General features: G+C 39.1%; 1 protein-coding gene across 1 annotated transcript in view; it reads right to left on the reverse strand.

The window, feature by feature from the left end:
* The window catches only part of CFAP44 (cilia and flagella associated protein 44), a 38,597-nt gene that overhangs the window by 1,596 nt on the left and 19,011 nt on the right, over nucleotides 1-17,990 (reverse strand). The window contains exons 17-32 of the mRNA XM_030235207.2: nucleotides 17,046-17,316; nucleotides 15,075-15,130; nucleotides 14,488-14,650; nucleotides 13,617-13,747; nucleotides 12,462-12,679; nucleotides 11,914-12,079; nucleotides 10,480-10,657; nucleotides 8,913-9,398; nucleotides 7,374-7,577; nucleotides 6,459-6,654; nucleotides 5,480-5,590; nucleotides 3,874-4,004; nucleotides 2,650-2,766; nucleotides 1,869-2,070; nucleotides 952-1,112; nucleotides 46-180 (exon numbers count right to left, since the gene is read on the reverse strand). Coding sequence (XP_030091067.2) covers nucleotides 46-180; nucleotides 952-1,112; nucleotides 1,869-2,070; nucleotides 2,650-2,766; nucleotides 3,874-4,004; nucleotides 5,480-5,590; nucleotides 6,459-6,654; nucleotides 7,374-7,577; nucleotides 8,913-9,398; nucleotides 10,480-10,657; nucleotides 11,914-12,079; nucleotides 12,462-12,679; nucleotides 13,617-13,747; nucleotides 14,488-14,650; nucleotides 15,075-15,130; nucleotides 17,046-17,316 — 2,926 coding nt within the window. The remainder of the gene's footprint in view (nucleotides 1-45; nucleotides 181-951; nucleotides 1,113-1,868; nucleotides 2,071-2,649; nucleotides 2,767-3,873; nucleotides 4,005-5,479; nucleotides 5,591-6,458; nucleotides 6,655-7,373; nucleotides 7,578-8,912; nucleotides 9,399-10,479; nucleotides 10,658-11,913; nucleotides 12,080-12,461; nucleotides 12,680-13,616; nucleotides 13,748-14,487; nucleotides 14,651-15,074; nucleotides 15,131-17,045; nucleotides 17,317-17,990) is intronic.

Raw genomic sequence — 17,990 nt, forward strand, 5'->3', positions numbered from 1 at the left:
GAACAGTCCCAAACCTGCAAGCACTGCAGTGGCTACAAGGCTCACCTGACCAGTTGTCAGTGATTCCAGCTCAGTTTCAAGCTGATGCTTTTCACGGCAAAACCTGTTCAGCTGGTGCAGCTTGCTGGTGTTTTCCCTTGTCAGCTTTGTTAGCTGATGCTGCAGGACTACAATTCGTTCCTAGAAAGATGTAAAAAGTTGATCTGGGATGAGAGAGGACAAAAAGTGTGGAGTGGGGAAGAAATGCTAGGCACAATGTAAATGTCACAGGTAAACAACAGACTGATCCTGCCACACCACCTGGCAGGATCAGCCACACAGTACCTTTAGTGCAGTGTCATCTTTTTGTTTTTAATATATCTAAATTATAAATGCCTAAGTAAGTAAAGCAGTTAGGCAAGAGTGTGAGGGAAAAAAAAAAAGCCATTAGGTACATAGTATTTCTGTACCCTCCTGTGCTCTTCTGTAAAGGCAGCATAAGTGTGTTGCCTGCTTGCACCACAGCAGCTGAGCCTTAGGCATGGAGACATGAAATTTTCAGACTGCACAGATTGGCACTCCAGGCATGAGCCAGAACCTGCCCTGTACTCAAAGTCTGTCAGCAAAGGCACTGAGAGAAGGCAGGAGGTGCTGAATGCCACCTGAGAAACAGAGAAAAGCACTCTACAAGAGCTTCATGTAGGGAATGAAGTAGGACAATGTGTTTGAGGAAAGCAAAACAGAGAGATCAACTATCTCCATGAAAAATAGGATGTGCACCAGCAACTGGAGCAGAGGTAGCAATGAAGATGGGAAATTGGAGTTGAACACTATGGTTTATTAAGGACAAGTGAAAAAAATCAAACATGAGCAAGGTGACAAAAGATTTTAGTGTAACTTTTCAGTCCCCAGGAAAACTAAGCCTTAAGAGATCATCACAACACCTGTCTTCCTCCTCTTCCTGCTGCTTACCTCCCATTCTTTGAGCTCCATGAAATGCTCATATTCTTTCTCCATTATTCTCACTTTCATCTGCTCCATAGGTATATTAACAGAGTGTACTTGAACTGCTTCAAAATCAACCAGCCGACCAAACTTCTCCATCATCAGATTATTGCACCTCTCATCCAGTTCTAACAGAGGGACATTGGCACAAATTGCAGCACTGTCATTCATTGGTTTACAAGAATATCTGCCTTATCCTAGCATTTTGTCTGAGCCTTTTGGTGTCAGCTCTGTAATAAATAATTCACACAAAACCACACAGAGCTCACAGCTGAGTCATGCCACTTGTCCTTGCCTATGATCATGCTTAGTGTGGTCACTAAGCCACACTCTAAGCCGGTCCTAGTAAACCACTCTCACACCACAGGCTGTATAGGGCCTCTGCAGGTCTGGTGGAAACAAGACCTATTCAAATCAGAAATTTGAATAGGTCTTGTTTCCACCAGAAAGACCTATTCAAACCCAACTTTGGGTTTGGCTGTTGGGAAACTGATTTGAATAGGTCTTGTTTCCTTCTTCAGATGTTCCAAAGGGGAGGAAATTACCAAAAAATGCTTATGTATCTTTGGAGAAACTACTTTTTATCCTAGGAGTTCTGGTTTACAAGTAGAAATAGCAAACAGTGTCCAGACTTCCAGTGTCTCATCTCAGTCAGCGCTACTTATATTAAGTTGCCAAATTATTTCGCACAGCCTGATGACATTGCAATGCTGGAGAACTGCTACTCCATCAAAAGAGTCCACTTGATCTGTTCTATTTTCTGCAGTAACTCTCTGTGACAGCTATGCAAGTATAGAGCCAGACGTGGTGAGTTACCCACAGCCAGTGAGAGGGACAGAAGGAACACTAGCAATGCTGTGTTGTTCAGAGTCTCTGTTACTCACCTTGAATCTCCATCTCCATCTCCTTTTTGTCCTGGAGAAGCTGCTTATGTTGCTCCTTGGCCTTCTTATGTATCTCTCTTTGCATTACCTTTTCATTACGTAGATCCACAATTCTTTTCTGCAGATACTGCAAGGACTGGTTGGTAAATACTAAAGTCTGGGAGAAGTCATGGGGCAACTCCCCATCAACCAAGCACTGCACCTGCAAAAGCAGCCAGAAATAAGCAAGGCTGGCTTTACTTATCAAGGGCGATGGAAACGTCTATGTATATAAAATGTGTGAGCAATAGAGAATTAGTGAGTGAGGTGGGCATGGGTACAACTCTTTTTTTAGGCCAGGGAATTGTGTGAATGAATGCATTGTATCCACTCTGGCATTATTGAATTGGGCAGAATTCCCATTAGTTTCAATACTTTTTGGGGATTTTTTGATTTTTTTTTTTCTGGGGAGGTTTTTCTTTTTTCTTCCCCCCCAGGAGATTATCCGTAGTTATGGACCTGAAGTAGAATACCATGCCAAACCTATACAGCACTTGAAGATCATGCACATTTCCACTGTGGGCCAGCCTGCCTGTCCTTACCTCATTTCTGTCAGTACAGGAGAAGGGGAAAAAAGGGAATTCTAGAGGAAATAGCAGCATAAAGTTCAGTTAATGGCACTTCCTTCCCAGGAGACCATAGTGAATCAGGAACTAAGGGCCCCGAAGAACAGTAACACCGTTATTCAGACGTACACAGGCTCCTCTGCATGTGCAGATAGATGCACAGCAGCTTGAATTACCTGATGGAGTCTCAAAGGCACAACTACATCCAGCTTGTTCAGTTTGTGCAGCTTTTCCCACTGAAAGGCATCCAGTTCCCTGTTTGTTGTGTCCAGACTGGTTTCTATTTCTTTTGCCTGCAGAAGACAAATTGTGGACAAACAAAATCCTGTGATACTTAGAATACATAAGGCAACAAGGTTCTGCTAGAGTTCCTGATCCAAAGGGAAAGAAGTATATAAAAATGTGCTTTTTTAAAAACTGCTTATAATAGGTGAGTTTCATAGGCGAACCCAAGGATTATCTACATATATTCAAGCAAAATTCTAACCTGAATACCTCTGCACATGTGTACACTCGTGAATGTCTCCTTGGAGCTGCTCTGTATGTATCAAGAGACAGCTGCTTTGTTTAGTATCTAAAACACTTGTAGATCTACAGAGCCTGCTAGATAATTTTTATTGTGTTATGCCTGGAAATGCTTATTCATTCTGCATGAGAAAGAAACAATTCAGACTCAAATGTCATGCCCCAGGGTGAATATGTGGCAGCTGGCACTTAGGAAAGCCTTTAAAAACTAAATGTTGTATGTTAAGCATGCTTGATGGAACATTTTTGAGACAAAAAAAGTGCAAGACTTGCATAATGTTATTTTGGTAGCACCCTCTCTTCCAGATAACCCTTCAAAATAAGATATTTTTTAATCAGTAGAAATCAAATTTCTGAATGAATGCAGGAGTTCAAAAAGGCAAAATGGAAAATTTGTACCAAAAGTTTATTCAGTGATTACCTGTGACAAAGAGCAATGGAAAATAACTAAAAGCAAAAGAAATAGATGGAAGAATAGAATTTTTATGCATTTATTTTAACTTGGATTTGTGTTAGGGTAAGTATTCATTAATCTCTGTTCCCATACACACACACAGAGAATAAGCCAGACCACACCATGTGTTTCATCTGAACCAGAGGAGAATCCAGTTCCTGCTGCTGCATGAGGTTAGACAGCTGGGAAGGAACTGACCTAAAGACTGGATCCAGCCCCATGAAAGCTAAACTTGATTTACCCTTTTCAGGAGAACAGGTATTCCATGTCAACCTGCCTCCTGCCTCTGTGCTACCACAGATATCTTTCCCAAATGGAGGCCTCTCTTAGGGTTAGGATTCTGTTTTTAAGTCTCAGACCAGCACTAATCACTAGCACTACATTGAATATGCTGATGCTTTCTGAGAAAACACTACAATACCTTTATGGCCAAGGCATTATATTCCTTTTTGAGGACAGCAGCAACTTTCTTCTCCTCTTCTAAAGCTTTCTCAATGCCTATCCGCTGCTGCCGGAGCTGGACAGTGTTCAGGAAGAGATCCTCACTGCAGCCTGAGAGGGAAAGAGTCAAAGAAGAGCTTACTTTCACTGTGACTACTCTGGAGTTACTGAGCAGAGCTGGTACCTTCTCCTGCTGTGCACATTCCCAGCATTCCCCATAATAGCACCATGGGTTTGCTTCCCTAGAGCTTCCTTAAACATACACCCATGGGCCACGTGCCTCCATGAACGGGTCAATGTCTTGGATGGATCTTTTTCTTCTTTACATTCAGTCAAGGCAACTTGTTTCCAGAAGTCAGATTAAATGCATCAAAGCCAGCATTAAAGGCAAGTGCTCAAAAAATAGCTTTTGTAAGCAATACAGTTCCAGTAGTAAATAAGTGTTCCAGTAAAATCTTCAATTATGTGAGCACATAGTTGTTTCTCCATAGCACCCTTCACTATAAATTAAGAACTTGCTGAAGGGATCATTTATAGCTCTACGTGTAAACAAAGCTGTATTTCATAAAACCTGTGTCATGGTAAGGAAGATCTGTGAATTTCTATCTAATACTGTGATTTCAGTAATGCTTAGCAAATGCCTAATTATGCCCAAATCAGCAGGCAGAATAATAAAAATAAAGGCCAAAAAAATTCCACATAAAGAGACAAATATGAAGACATTAAAGCAACATGTAATTACCCTATTAAATTAGCAATTTGGACATTTTAAGTAAGAAAAAAAATCTTTATTTCTTCCCAACATTCCATTGAAAAATGAGATGAACAAGAAGATAATAAAAAATTCAATTTGTGGAAATAATTTTAAAATCCAATTTAAAAAAAAAGGTAAGGCAAATTGTTGGTAAGTTAGAACTTGAAAATGAAGCAGTGCTATTACATGGTCATTGACACATCACTCAAAAATTATTTTTTTTTAAAAAACACCCTAAATTAGCTAAGCTTGTACAAAAGAAAAGAGGGAGAGAGGTTGCCTGCCTTTTTTGAATGCACAAATGAAGAGGATTCTGAAAAGTAAAACTACTAACTTTTCAGAGCAGCCTAGCAACAGGCAATTGCTGCATAATCCACGAGGTGGTAACAAAGAGCTTCAATTAAGAGCATGAGAATCTCCTCAGAATTTTTCTGAACAGAGAGAGATCCAGCCAGGCCAGGCAGCTGGTTTCCAGAGAGCACCTACAGCCTTGCCACTGCTCCAATCGAGACAGGAGCCTTTTCTCTCCAGATAACCGCCATGAAATGGTGAATGCTTCTTTACACAAAAGACTTAATTCTTAGTGCTTAGCTAAGTTTTATTTTCCCAAACTTTTTAAATTAGGGTAGTCTACACTACCAGCAGTTTTATTGTCTTGACCAAAGTTTCCTAGGGAAAAATGCTGCACACAGAAGGGGTACACACATTCCAGCCTTTCATGATTTTACCACGCAGTGAATAATTTAAAAAAGCTGTGTTTTCTTTTCAAACATATAATGTTGCCCTTAAAGCTAAACAACAAGTTAACAGAAGGAAATAACACCTTAGGTACCTTCTGGGCAAACTGAGTCATCAAAGACTATGCTTTCAGATCCACAATTTTCTTCATCAGTCTTTACATCAGGCTTTTCATCATCCTCCTCTTCATTCTCATTTTGTTCACCTGAAAGAAACAGGCACTGGCTTGCAAAATGCTCCAGACTCACCAGCTATGCATGATGCCAATGTGCTGGTGAACACAAGCCCAGCAACCCATGAAAGATCACTCTGGTGATATGTGAATCCAGGCACCTCGTGCCTATTGCATTGATCTGATGTGATGTTTTCACAGAAAGGAAAAGGGAAAAAGGGAGAGAGAGAGAGAAATCACCTAGTAGTAGAACCGGCACAGACGCAGCCCATGTTTCAAATCTTTCATAAAACATCACCATTGTCTGCACTTTTTGCTAATCATGTCCCGCTTGAAATCAAAAGCCAAGTCAGAGAGAGCACAAGTCTTTTATCTCAGTAGGACTGCCTAGCTTCAACAGCTTAAAAGTGAGTCACTAAGACAAATGAAATCCTATTGTAATATGTTTAGTCCTGTGACTAATAGATGATTGCAGATTAGGTTTATTATCTCTCATTAGCCAATGGACAGATTAGAGCAGAATATCACAAATGTGACAGACTAATCACTTATCCATAGCTCCCATTGGTACAGCATGGGAAGCACCTATTTAAAGCTGTACCTCTTCCTCTTACCAATTATCAGTCCTCGGTATTGATATATAGGATGTAAATTGCAGGAGCTGTTATCAGACCAACTGCAGTCATGTTAGAAACTGAATTACATCATTATCATTCCAGATGACAGCCACAGAACACATTGTCAGTCTATAAACAAATCTGGGTAGGTCTGACCTATGGGTTTTTGAACTGACTGGAGTGTTGTGTGTGCTCAGCGCTCCAGCTAGACTGAGAGACATGTACTTGACCACATGGAAATATGTATTACAAATCCATAAAGCAAAAAGAACAAAATATCCAACCTGCTTCTCTTCCTACTTCTTCTTTTTCCACAAACTCAACTTCCTTCTTTAAAATATCAGTCAGAAAATCAGCAAATTCATTGTTTTCTCCAAGGGATGCTTCAAAGCTGGCATAAAGAGCTTTCTCACGTTCCTCAAGCATTACAATCTCACACTTTCTATCCTCCATTTGTGCAAGGTAGCTCTTCAATTTTGACTAAACAAACATAAAACTATTTCAGTTAAAAGGTACAGCCCATGTGTACATGTATAGGATGCATCTGTGAAGATCTGGAAATGCAAAACTTGTCTTTCTCTCTTGATTAAACCCATGGTTCAATCAAGCATCACCTAGGAATATGTTCTTAAAGTATGTGATTAGTCACTTATATCATGAAGGATCTATTAAAATACAGATGTTAAGATTATTTAAAAATTAAGTTTTGGAAGTTAGAATGTCACTTTAGGACATGAAACAGAAAGATGTGGACACTGGATTTTCCAACGCAAAAAAGAGACTTTTAATTTTTGACTCCGACATTTATAGATTTCTAGAAGTGATAGCGGTTTGGAGGATGGCAGTGCCACCTCTCCAATGACACTGGATAAACTAACAGTCTATCAAATTTATTTTCCTCCAAAAAGAATGCAAAACAATAAGTTATTTACATAAAGTGTGTGAGAAAATTCATTGCAAGAATGTAAACATCAGCAGGCTTAGAAAAACTTAAAAAAACAGGGCAACATCAGAAATGACCATCCTATTAGGCTGATCATCAAGAGTTTCTTGTTTTTCAAAATTTAGCACTAGTCACTGGATTGGTGCTAAAACAAAGCCAAGGGATGCCACCATTTACTTTATGGTTTACTTTTGTTTCAAGCCATGCATTAACGGTACTGTTAAATTTAAATTAATGGTACATGTGGTCTACTTACATGTATGTCCTCCTGTTTACTGATGAGAGCACAAATTTTCTCCTCAAGAAGGTCCTCATGTATCTCAAGTTTCTTCAGGATAAGCAGCTCTTCACAACATGTGATGCAGCGCAGATCAGCACTTTTCATCTGCACATCCATCTTCAGTTTCTTGTGCCTCAAAAGGCGAAGTTCAGCATCGAAGTTGATCACCAGTGTGTTGATCTGGAGCAAAGGAGCATGAAAACATGCAAAGCTAGAGAAGGGAGCAGAAGGGAAAAATTCTCTCTGCCTAACCCACAACTCAGACATGCTATTTCCTAGAGAGTACTGATGCACTTTGAAAGACAAGTTAATCCCAAATCTTTGTCTTTGTTCTCAGCATAATAGTAAAAAAATCACTAGGGCTTCACAGGAATCTTTCACTGCATCCCTTCCATGCCTGAAGTATTTTACTCTTCAGAAAATGTTTTCAAGTAGTCTGTAGTTTACAGTTCCAGATGCATCAATAAATAACTTCTGTCTCAACAGACTTCTTTTGAAATAGCTGCCAGCTCTTCACTTAGACATTTACAGCAAAAGAAGTACTAGCAGCTGCTAACATTAACTTACAGGTGTGTGATGTTTACAACAGAATTTGGGTATTCCCTCATAACCTTCATACACATGAACACAAGGGTGTCTGTGTTGAGGCAGACCAAAGAATCAACTCCCAGCAGAAATTAGAGGAGAGATGCTAAGAAATGGAGCAAACAAGTGAATAGTGGCATACCTCTGCTATACAGCTTTCTTAAACTCTGACTTAGGTGCATCCTGAGCTTGAACCAGTATACTTGTGTTCAGCAGCTTTGAATGGAATTTTTTCCCCCACGTTCTAGCGCTGAGTTCCAAAGCTTAGCTTATTGTTCGATAGGAAAACTATTTTCATTTGCATGCTTCAAGCTTTCTATGTGACCATTTCATTTGATATCTCTCCTTCTTTTAAGACACGATTCCCACCCTCCTTTTGTATGGTATTCAGAATTTTATTGCATCTCTAAAACCATTTCAGTTGCCTTTTTTGCAGGCCAAAGATATATTATCCACTTAGCTGTACCTTTTAGAAAATCTTTTCCATGACTAAGCACTTTGGTTACTCTCTTTTGTACCTTTTCTAATCCTACAAAGTAATTTTTAGACCAAAAAGTTGAGACTACAGTTATTGAAGAGCTGAGAACATGAATCTACAAAGTTGTAGTGATGCAGCTTTTTAAACTCTGTAATTTTTCAAGTTATGTCTAATATTTTGCTTGCCTTTTTCCCCCCTTTTTTTGGCCACTAAGATCACAGCTTCATGGCACAATCAGTAAGAAATCTAAGATATCTTTCAAGTGACAATAGTCAAAACACAGGTCATAGTTATGGATTTATACTGATTTCCACCATAAATTTGCATGTCAGCATTTCCCAGGACTGCAGAAAGGCAAGACTAGCTACAATCCTGAGACAGAAGGGGTTTTGGTGTCATTTATGAACCAGTGGGACTTTTTAATCTGACAAAAATAACTTTCAATTTCCTACCTTTTTAATCAAGGCTTCCTGCAAGTATAGATTTTTTATCTTCTCCCTCTTTAAAATTTCCAGTTCCATTTCTGTTCGCTCTACTTTTTCCATCTCAAAAGCCTTCTGCTCCTCTGTGACCACAGCTGATGCATCACCAGCCTGTGCCACGGGGTCACCCTCTTCCACTGGAGGAGTTTGAAGAAACACATGCCTAAATGCGCGAGACGAGAGACACCCTTCCAGCGGTTCCTCAAGTTTTGCCTTGGCCTCCTGCTCCTCTTTGAACTTTAGCAGGACGTCGCTGTTGCACTCAACTATTTTTTCAGGAACCTCATCTGGGTGTAACTGAGGGATTGGGGGAATAGGGATATGTTCTGATACATCTAAGTTTGCCTGTATGGATTTGACTTCCTTCACTAAACTCTTGATTTCATCAATAGTAGAAACCTTGAGATCCCTCAAGGACACAATCTCTTTGTTCATATTCACTTTCATCTCATGGATCTGCAAAGGAAAAAACTATTTTAGTAGGACTCTCCACCACAGGAAGCAGTCTTACCCAACTCAAGAAGGCTAACATTAGGATTATTAATCCAGAATGATTATTCTGTGATAAGGGGACACCGTATTAGTTGACTCTTTTTACATAACGTAATAATTGAATGTGATCTATCATTAATATACTTGGCAGAAACTTCTCTGATCTTTATAGAAGCAAATAACACACCATCCACCTGAAGCAACTGGAATTCCTCACCCGGATAAAACCAGAATTTATGACAAGAACTATTTCCTTTGCTTGTTCTAATGAGTTGGGTTAATCACTGGCTATCTGGTAGCATCAGCACTACAGTGAAGTGCTGAAGCCCAAGCATGAGACTAAAATGATCCAACAAATCCCCTGAGAAAGTAGCATTGCTTCTGTAATGCTTAGGCCTCACTGTCAAAGTTATCCAGTGCTACTGTCATGTACTGCAGCCAAATACAATGAAAAACCATTCCTATGAGAAGGATAGGGGGAAAAATTACCGAGAAAGCAACAAAGATACTGCACAACATTTGAACTTATTGTGTCTTCAAGGCTGAAAGATGTGAGGTAACTGTAGGAGTTCTACTATAGCAAGGTGGCTCCAAAAAAAATGGTTTCTCAGGAAGATTCCAATTCCAAGAGCAGCAATGGCTAAAGTGCAAATACAGAGAGGCCACACTAGAACACTTGTCCTTGCTCACATCCCTGTTTTTGTAAAGGTATTTCATGGCAGGGGTTACTTAGCTCAGTGCTTTTACTAGATTATCAGACTTGTAACTAAAAAAGACAGATGTTCCTGCTGAAATAGTAGTAAAGGTAAATTCTCCTCATTTATAAAGACTCACCCTGGAATGATTCAGGTGTGGGTTTGCTGAAACACAAGACAGTTCACAAGAGAAGGGCTGATTTGTAACTAAAGCTTACCTAAAACAGCCATCTGTCCTTCAAGGCCTATTCCCACATTCACTTTCAATTCCTTTCAAAAAATTTCTTCAGTGATTAATACACTATCCTCACTTCCCCCCCAAAAATGGAGCTATATACAGTTTTACATACCAAGTCTTCTAGGATTGCAAGCTGCATCATCTTCTTTTCAGTGCTTATACGCTCATTTTCAGTGAGTGTGTAGTTAGTGGCACTCTTCAGCCTGTAACAGCCTATATTCTCCCGTGCTTCTTTGATCTCCTCAGCATCTTTGGAATTCTCATGGTTATGTCTAGGTTTGTTCTTGTATCTGGTAGGTACAAAATAAAGCTGAACTTCAAGACAGAAAGCATACAAATGAACAGTCACTTCACACCCTCTTACTTGTGCAGTAAAGATTGGGAGGCGAAAGAGTGATGCATCCCTTTCAGAAAAGAATGGCTACTTTGGAAAGAATATCCTTGCACATTTAAATGAAAATCCCAGATATTTTTTCCCCCTAAGAACTCTTAAACAACTCTGCCATGGGAAAGTTTAAACCTTCACATTCAGACTGAGTTCTGGGTTAAGTGAGCATATGCTGCTATCAATTTCAGGGAGCCACACATCAACAATCTACCAGTCTGTAGCACAGAACACTTGATCCTACTCTACATTGTTAAACACTCAATACCCTTAAAAGCTTTGTATTCTGACTCTACATTGGTCCTATTCCCTGCCATTCATCTCCTAAGCAAAGACTTCTGTACTTCCATGAGCATAGAATGGTTTGGGTTATAAGGGACCCTAAAGATCTTGTTCCAGTGCCTCTGACACGGACAGGAGCACCTTCCACTAACCCAGCCTTGTAAAAGTGGTCATTCAAAGATATGGCTTAGGCTAGATATTTGAAAAGGTTCTTCACCTAGAGGGTGGCTGGGCACCGGAACAGGCTCCCCAGGAAAGTGGTCACAGCACCTAGCTTGACAGACTTCAAGGAGTGTTTGGACAATGCTCTCAGGCACAGGATGTGACTCTTGAGGCTGCCACATGCAAGGACAGGAGTTGGACTTTGATGGTCCGGGTGGGTCTCTTCCAACTCAGGATATTCTATGATTTTGTGAAAGATGTCCTGTCCCCTTTTCTTGCTGCTCAAGATAAAGACTAGTATGGAGTATGACAGCATATCACAAACACTCACATGATGGCTGAGGTGCTAAGACTGCTGACCTAACCCAGTTGTTACAGTGTCTGCTCCATGAGGGGCTGGCAGGATTCACTTTGAGTTGACTGTAATGGCATAGGTGTCTCTCAGTCATGATCAATTTAGACACATTCCCTATCTGAAAATGCAGCTACTGAGCTGGATTCAAATTTGATAACATTTTACAGGAACCATAGAAACTAAATATATTCGAATGCTCTCAAGACTTGGAGATACATGACAATTCATCTGTTTTAATTACAACCCTTAGGAATAAAAACTTAAGCAGGGAGATTATAGTCCCATATGACACCTAAATGGCATTACTAGGCTTTAAACAAGAAGCAGAACTAAAAGGGAGCAGAGTCCAGTTCAAAACTCACAGTTCATGCCATTCTGCCCTCCTCTTCATGATCTTGGCTTTCAGTGCATCATATTTCTCAACAAGCCTTCTGATTTTCTGACGTCTGCTTTCTATATAACGCGTGGTTGGCTTTCGGACCTCTGGTGTCTTCAGCCTTTCAGCCTCATTCCCAAAAGCTACACTTCCTGAAACAAAATATAACCATGTGAAGATTTAATACCATGCAGCACTGTGCAGTCCCAGCTACTGGAAACTCCCTCAGACAACTCCTGTAGAAGTGGTGTAAATTAGTTCCATTGTAGTGGATGTTTTGAAAGTATTCAGGTTCTTTGACTTGACTTTTAGTCACATTCTACCCATAGGGCTGACAGACAATTGCTGACATTGATCTAAACATGGAAAACTATGTATGAGCATTACTTTGTATGTAGGTACTAAAAAAACCACATTACAGTTATATTCTTTACCTGCACTTACATGTGTATTTTTTTATCTTGGACTCAGGAACACAAACTGCAATGAAAGACAGAAACCATATTATTGAAAGATTTAAATGGTTATCATTACCTCTATGCACAGGGCTTGTCTCTCTGAAGATCTCCTCTTCTGCTTGTTCTGCCTCTTTAAGTGCTGTCCACTTCTCTTTATATACTGCCCCCTTGCTGTCCTCCTGTTTCTTATCTTGGGTGTATTTCTCAGACACTGACAGAAGGCTGTAGGTTGAAATCTGATGATTGCTTTGAATAGCATGAACAGTGAGAGTAAATTCCAGAGAGTCCCGAAACCTGGAATCATAAATTAGACAAAACTGTCTGATGTCAGTGGACACAACATTCCATTTTACCCTAACCAAAAGGGGATGAATAGTGTAGTTTACCTATTGCACATGCAATCCTTACATATAAATCCTCAAGTCAGTAAGTAATTGCATAGCATGATGACATCTGACACTATCTATTGACTTTTAGGCAATCTAGGAATGGAGATGATCAAGAAAAACACATTAGGACTTTTCCCAATATTGAAACTTATACCAGGTTCTTCATGACAGTAAATTTCATCTTCCATTAAGAACTTGTCAAAAACATGCTCATTCTATCTTTTTTCCAAGTCACATACTCTGTGTGGCTAAGGTGGTTTTTTAATTGTGTATTTATTTTATTAATTCATCTTTTGCTCTTACCTAGATCTACGAAAACCAACTCACAATGCACCTCATGCCTAAACTTTTCTCCTTGAGAAAGTTTGTTTTGTAACTTCAAATTGTATAGAGAACATTGTGTTAGCAATGACATTAAAATATCTGACAGAAACACAACATGTCTTAAAAACAGGCATTCATTTCCCAGGCTGTTTTTCAACATTTCAGTATGAGTTCTTGGTTCTTATTGAATTTACTGGCAAAACCCCAGGCAAATAGTCTCAACCAGCTTTCTTCATAGAAAAGTTAATCCAAATGAAGTAATTTCCTTCATTTGACTATCTGCATTTTTACCAAAGATTCAATAGAAGTTATTAGAAATAAATATGAACATATACTCTCGTGTATGTTCCAAGAATAAGTAAGATTCTTAAATAAGAACAGAACAGATGAAATACTGATTATATGAGAGAGAGGGAAAAAAAATTATCACATTCCTTTTTCTTGTGGGAGGTACTACTTTATAGATGTTAAGCCCCATGGAAGGTTAGGGAGAGAAGTAGAAGAAAAGTGGTAATTACTGTGTTTGTAGTTTCTGCAGTCCAATGAATTGTTTCTCATGCTCCCAAGCCAGCTGCTTTTGCACTAACTGGATTCTCTGTAGTGTCTGCCGACCTAGCTCTTCAAAGATCCTACGGTCCATCTCAAACTCCTTCAGGAAAACAGAAAGCCCAGCAACACATTATTTTGGTTACTAGGTCTTCATAATAAATATTTTTACCTAGCTGTCTTAGTTGCCTGCACATCAACACTATCCTTTATTTCAGAAGCTATCTCCACAGAGAACCAATTTTTTTTCCTGTGCCTCTTCATTGCTGCAAATAATCAGCTGTGATTCAGCTGCAATTCAGAAGTCCAGCAATTTATGTATTCTCAAAACTACCTTAATCCAAAGCACTGGATGTGGTAGTGTTTGCAAGGGTCCCAGGATGAGGGAAGAGATGAGAATCTTGACTCCATGTTTCAGAAGGCTGATTTATTATTTTATGATATATATTATAATAAAAGAAAATTATATACTAAGACAATACTAAAAGAAAAGAGAAAGGATTTCATCAGAAGGCTTGAAGGGAAAGGAATGGAATGATAATAAAATCTTGTGACTGACCAGAGAGTCCGAGACAGCTGGACTGTGATTGGCCAATAATTAAAAACAACCACATGAGACCAATCAAAGATGCACCTGTTGCATTCCACAGCAGCAGGTAATTATTGCTTACATTTAGTTTCTAAGGCCTCTCAGCTTCTCAGGAGAAAAGATCCTAACAAAAGGATTTTTCATAAAATATGTCAGTGACACATTGGACATCTTTGGCCCCAACATGCTATGTAGCAACATTTTAGAAGAAGGTGCCTGTAAATGTAAATGACCCTAATAAAAGCCAGGTGTACCTCTCTGTGCAGCTGCATGTGCTTGGGCAACTCCTGATTCTTTTGAAGGAGAAAAACAAAGTCTTGTCTCAGTGCACTTAACTCCTCTCTTTTCTCATTTTTCTTTTCTTCGGCTTCCTTCATTTTCCGTTCATACTCCTTTTTCTGCTTGAATTTCTCAATACTGAAAATGCATAAAAAGGAAATTATGTTATCTCAATGCAAGAGTGGAAAGGTTACAGTGTATATGACCTTTTAGGCTTCCTTGACAGTCTTAAATTCACTGTAAACTCAATGGCTCCTTAAGGTAACTTAAAAAGGAATCATCTTCCTGTATATTTGTACATTCTTAACATCAAGGGGCTTTGACCTTTTGCTGTCTCTGTAGTCTGAAGTTAACTGCCTCACAGTAGGATATTTGAATTACTTCCAGAGAAAAATAAATGAAATGGAAAAAAAGGCTGAAAAAATGGTGTGTTTCACAAATAAATGACTCAAATTCAGGGTGATCAACTTGTCCCTCCTCTTTGTAGGCAAAAAAGAAATACATGTGAAAAGAGCTACCAACACTTAAAAATCCCTTTCATCGTTATCTAAACATCTCTTACGTGTAGGCATCAGGATCCTTAATGTCTTCAGTAGCCTTCTCCTTCTCAAGACCTCTCTGGAATAAAAACATTGTCTTGTCTTTAAACAAGCAGTTATAGTTCAACAGACAATAAAGCTTTTATAGACATTAAGACAGAGTTCTCACTGCGTCTCACCAAAACAAAAGAAATCTTTATTTTCAATATTACTATCTGGGCCATAAATATTACATTACAATGTTTCAAGCAGAAAAAGCAATGAAGTTGGTTTATATGTAAAAAGAACTAACGAAATATTAGGGACAGAGAACACAAACCCTATAACCTCCCTAGTGGCATAAATTGCTACATCATTGCTTGTCCTAAGCTCACTCTGTCCCATAATATCTTTGGTTCTCTACCACCCAGCCCAATTCTCTTGTCTCCCCTCACAGCCACATTGACAAGAGTCAGTGTGTCCTGGGCTAATCCCAAATTACACCTGTAATTAGTCTGGTTGGCTTTTGCTGACTGCATAATGGATTCACAATTACTAGCTGTGAAGAATGGCAGATGGATGGACATTGCAGTGGCACAAGCCTCATTTCCCTAGGCAATGATGCCCTGAAAAAAGAGAGGGGACTATCACCCACAATTTAGTTGTACTTAATTGATCTGTAATTTAACTCAGTTTCAGATGATTTGTATTTGGTTCTCTAAGAATCTCATTAAGTTTAATGAAGATGGAACTTTTTAAATCTTCCATACCACTTAAAACTAGAATAGATACTTAATGAAGATATACTTTGAAAAGGGAGAAACTCTATTAGAATGGTCATTAAGAATGTTGTTAGCCTGAACAATAGAACTGACCATAAAGGTCTTTATATAGAGCTACTTACATATTTAAAACTATAAATCTGTAAATATGCTTATAATTGTATATTAATAATTTCTTGTAATATTTGAGTTAGTAAGGCTCTGCTATGAAAGGTTCTAATCATTCTCTTTTAGAAAATAACTCTGGCTCTATTCTCAGTGCTATATATTCTTGTAATACTGGTAAAGAATTCCAATTAGTCATGAACAATTTTGCTGAATGGCCCAAATCACAATTTCCTTGGTCTCTGTTACCAAGCATCCTTCAAAATGTAGTTACTAACCAGTATTAAAACATATTTAAAAGTTTAATTTGTTTTATGTTGACACTTTCAAGATTTTTAATCTCTACTGAATGTATGCCCACCGTAATATTTGTTGTGCACAACAATACTAGGAAAGATGGCACTTCTTTACTCAGCAGCTCTCACTGCTTCTTTCAAGTTATATTTATTTAATTCTTTTTAAAAATTCAATGAAGTCTGAAGATTTTAGTTGACATCCCTCTTCTTGTGCATTATCAGTAGAACTGCTTCTGAGTTCCAGGGTCAACTGTTTAAACGTGCTAGAGATGATCAGCTCTGCAGTGAGTACAGGACACCTATAAATTCATTACACTTATGCGGCCCAAGAGTGAAAGAGCAACGGCATCAGCATCATCTTGTGCTATTTTGCAAATCCATTGTGAATTTTAGATGAATGGTACTAGATGTATGGAGAAACTACATATATGGTATTCTCCAATAGTATTTCTAGAATCCCCATCCAGAGCAGAATCATACTTTACTGGAATTAAACCCAAGAAAGGTATGAAGTATGAGAAATCCTTGCAATTATTTCATTCCAGGAATATGCATGACTACACCTTTGAGTGGGAAAGCACTGGCAGAATATTATATATGAATAACACATACTATGTTTACTTGGAGAAAAACAAAACACTGAGAAGGAAGAGTGCAGTCCCAGAGCCCATTTATTAGGGAACATTTTGCAAGAGCTATTCTTCTAAGTAGTTTGGGAAACTTCTGCTTTGTCTGTGAAAGATCTTTAAGAAAAATAATTGAACCATGTTTGCCCATCTCGATAGCTTCATTCCAAATAGGCCTAATTCAGTGAAAGAGGGTACCAACTTACCCTAGGAGGGGGGATTGTGACTTTTATCTCTTTGGGAAGCTCTTCCTCTGACAAGAAGTCAAATGTAAAAATGTTTCCATCTCCACCACAGGTAATCAGACACCCATCATCATGACTACAACAGATCCCCCGGATCTGCCCATTATCATTGTCGTGCACATTCAGGTACCAGTAGTTCTTCAGGGCACCCACTGAGAGGCCTTCCTCTTGGAGAGGATAAGCACGCAGGGAGCCATCCTGCATCCCACAGATCATCAGGGGGGTGCGGGTACTGTTAAATAAACAACAAGAAAGAGTAATAGCAGCAACTTCTAACAAGCAAGCTCAAAATATGAAAAGAGCTGATCTAGTTTAATAGAAATCACTTTCCCAAGTGTGGAAGCCGAAAGCAAAGTATTTGGATCATTTAAGGTATGTGTGATTCTACTATGAAGTGTTTTGCAGCTAACTGGCTGCTCAGGAACATTCCAGCACTTGCTAGGTATCTTAGAACTACTCTGAGCCCTGAGCTGGGCAGTGTAGCAGACACCAACTAAAAAGCTAGAAGAGCAGTTTTTAGCCCCTGCTCCCCATTTAGTACAGATGGTGGTGAATGCAGCCAGCAGTAGATTAAACCCTGAATTAAACCTGCCTCCTTTTGATGCAGAACATGCATATTCTTACAGAGAACCTAACACTGGGAGTCTGAAAAGAATCCAGGCTTTCCATTCATACAGTTCACAGAATGTCCTGAGAAGCCTATATTCTTAGCACTAGAGGGATAGACTGACTGCTCCATGATCTAATTCTCTTTGCTAACTATGATAAAGAACTGCTGTTCTGTTGATCACTATATGCAGGGACTTCTAGGGGTTCTCCTGGAGTTCTACAACCTAGGGTGGTTGAGTTCTAGTCAGTACTTACTTAGAAATCCCACTTTTTCATCTTTGAAGATCTTTTAACATT

The sequence above is a fragment of the Serinus canaria genome, chromosome 1 (assembly GCF_022539315.1).
Source record: "Serinus canaria isolate serCan28SL12 chromosome 1, serCan2020, whole genome shotgun sequence".
NCBI lineage: Eukaryota > Metazoa > Chordata > Aves > Passeriformes > Fringillidae > Serinus > Serinus canaria.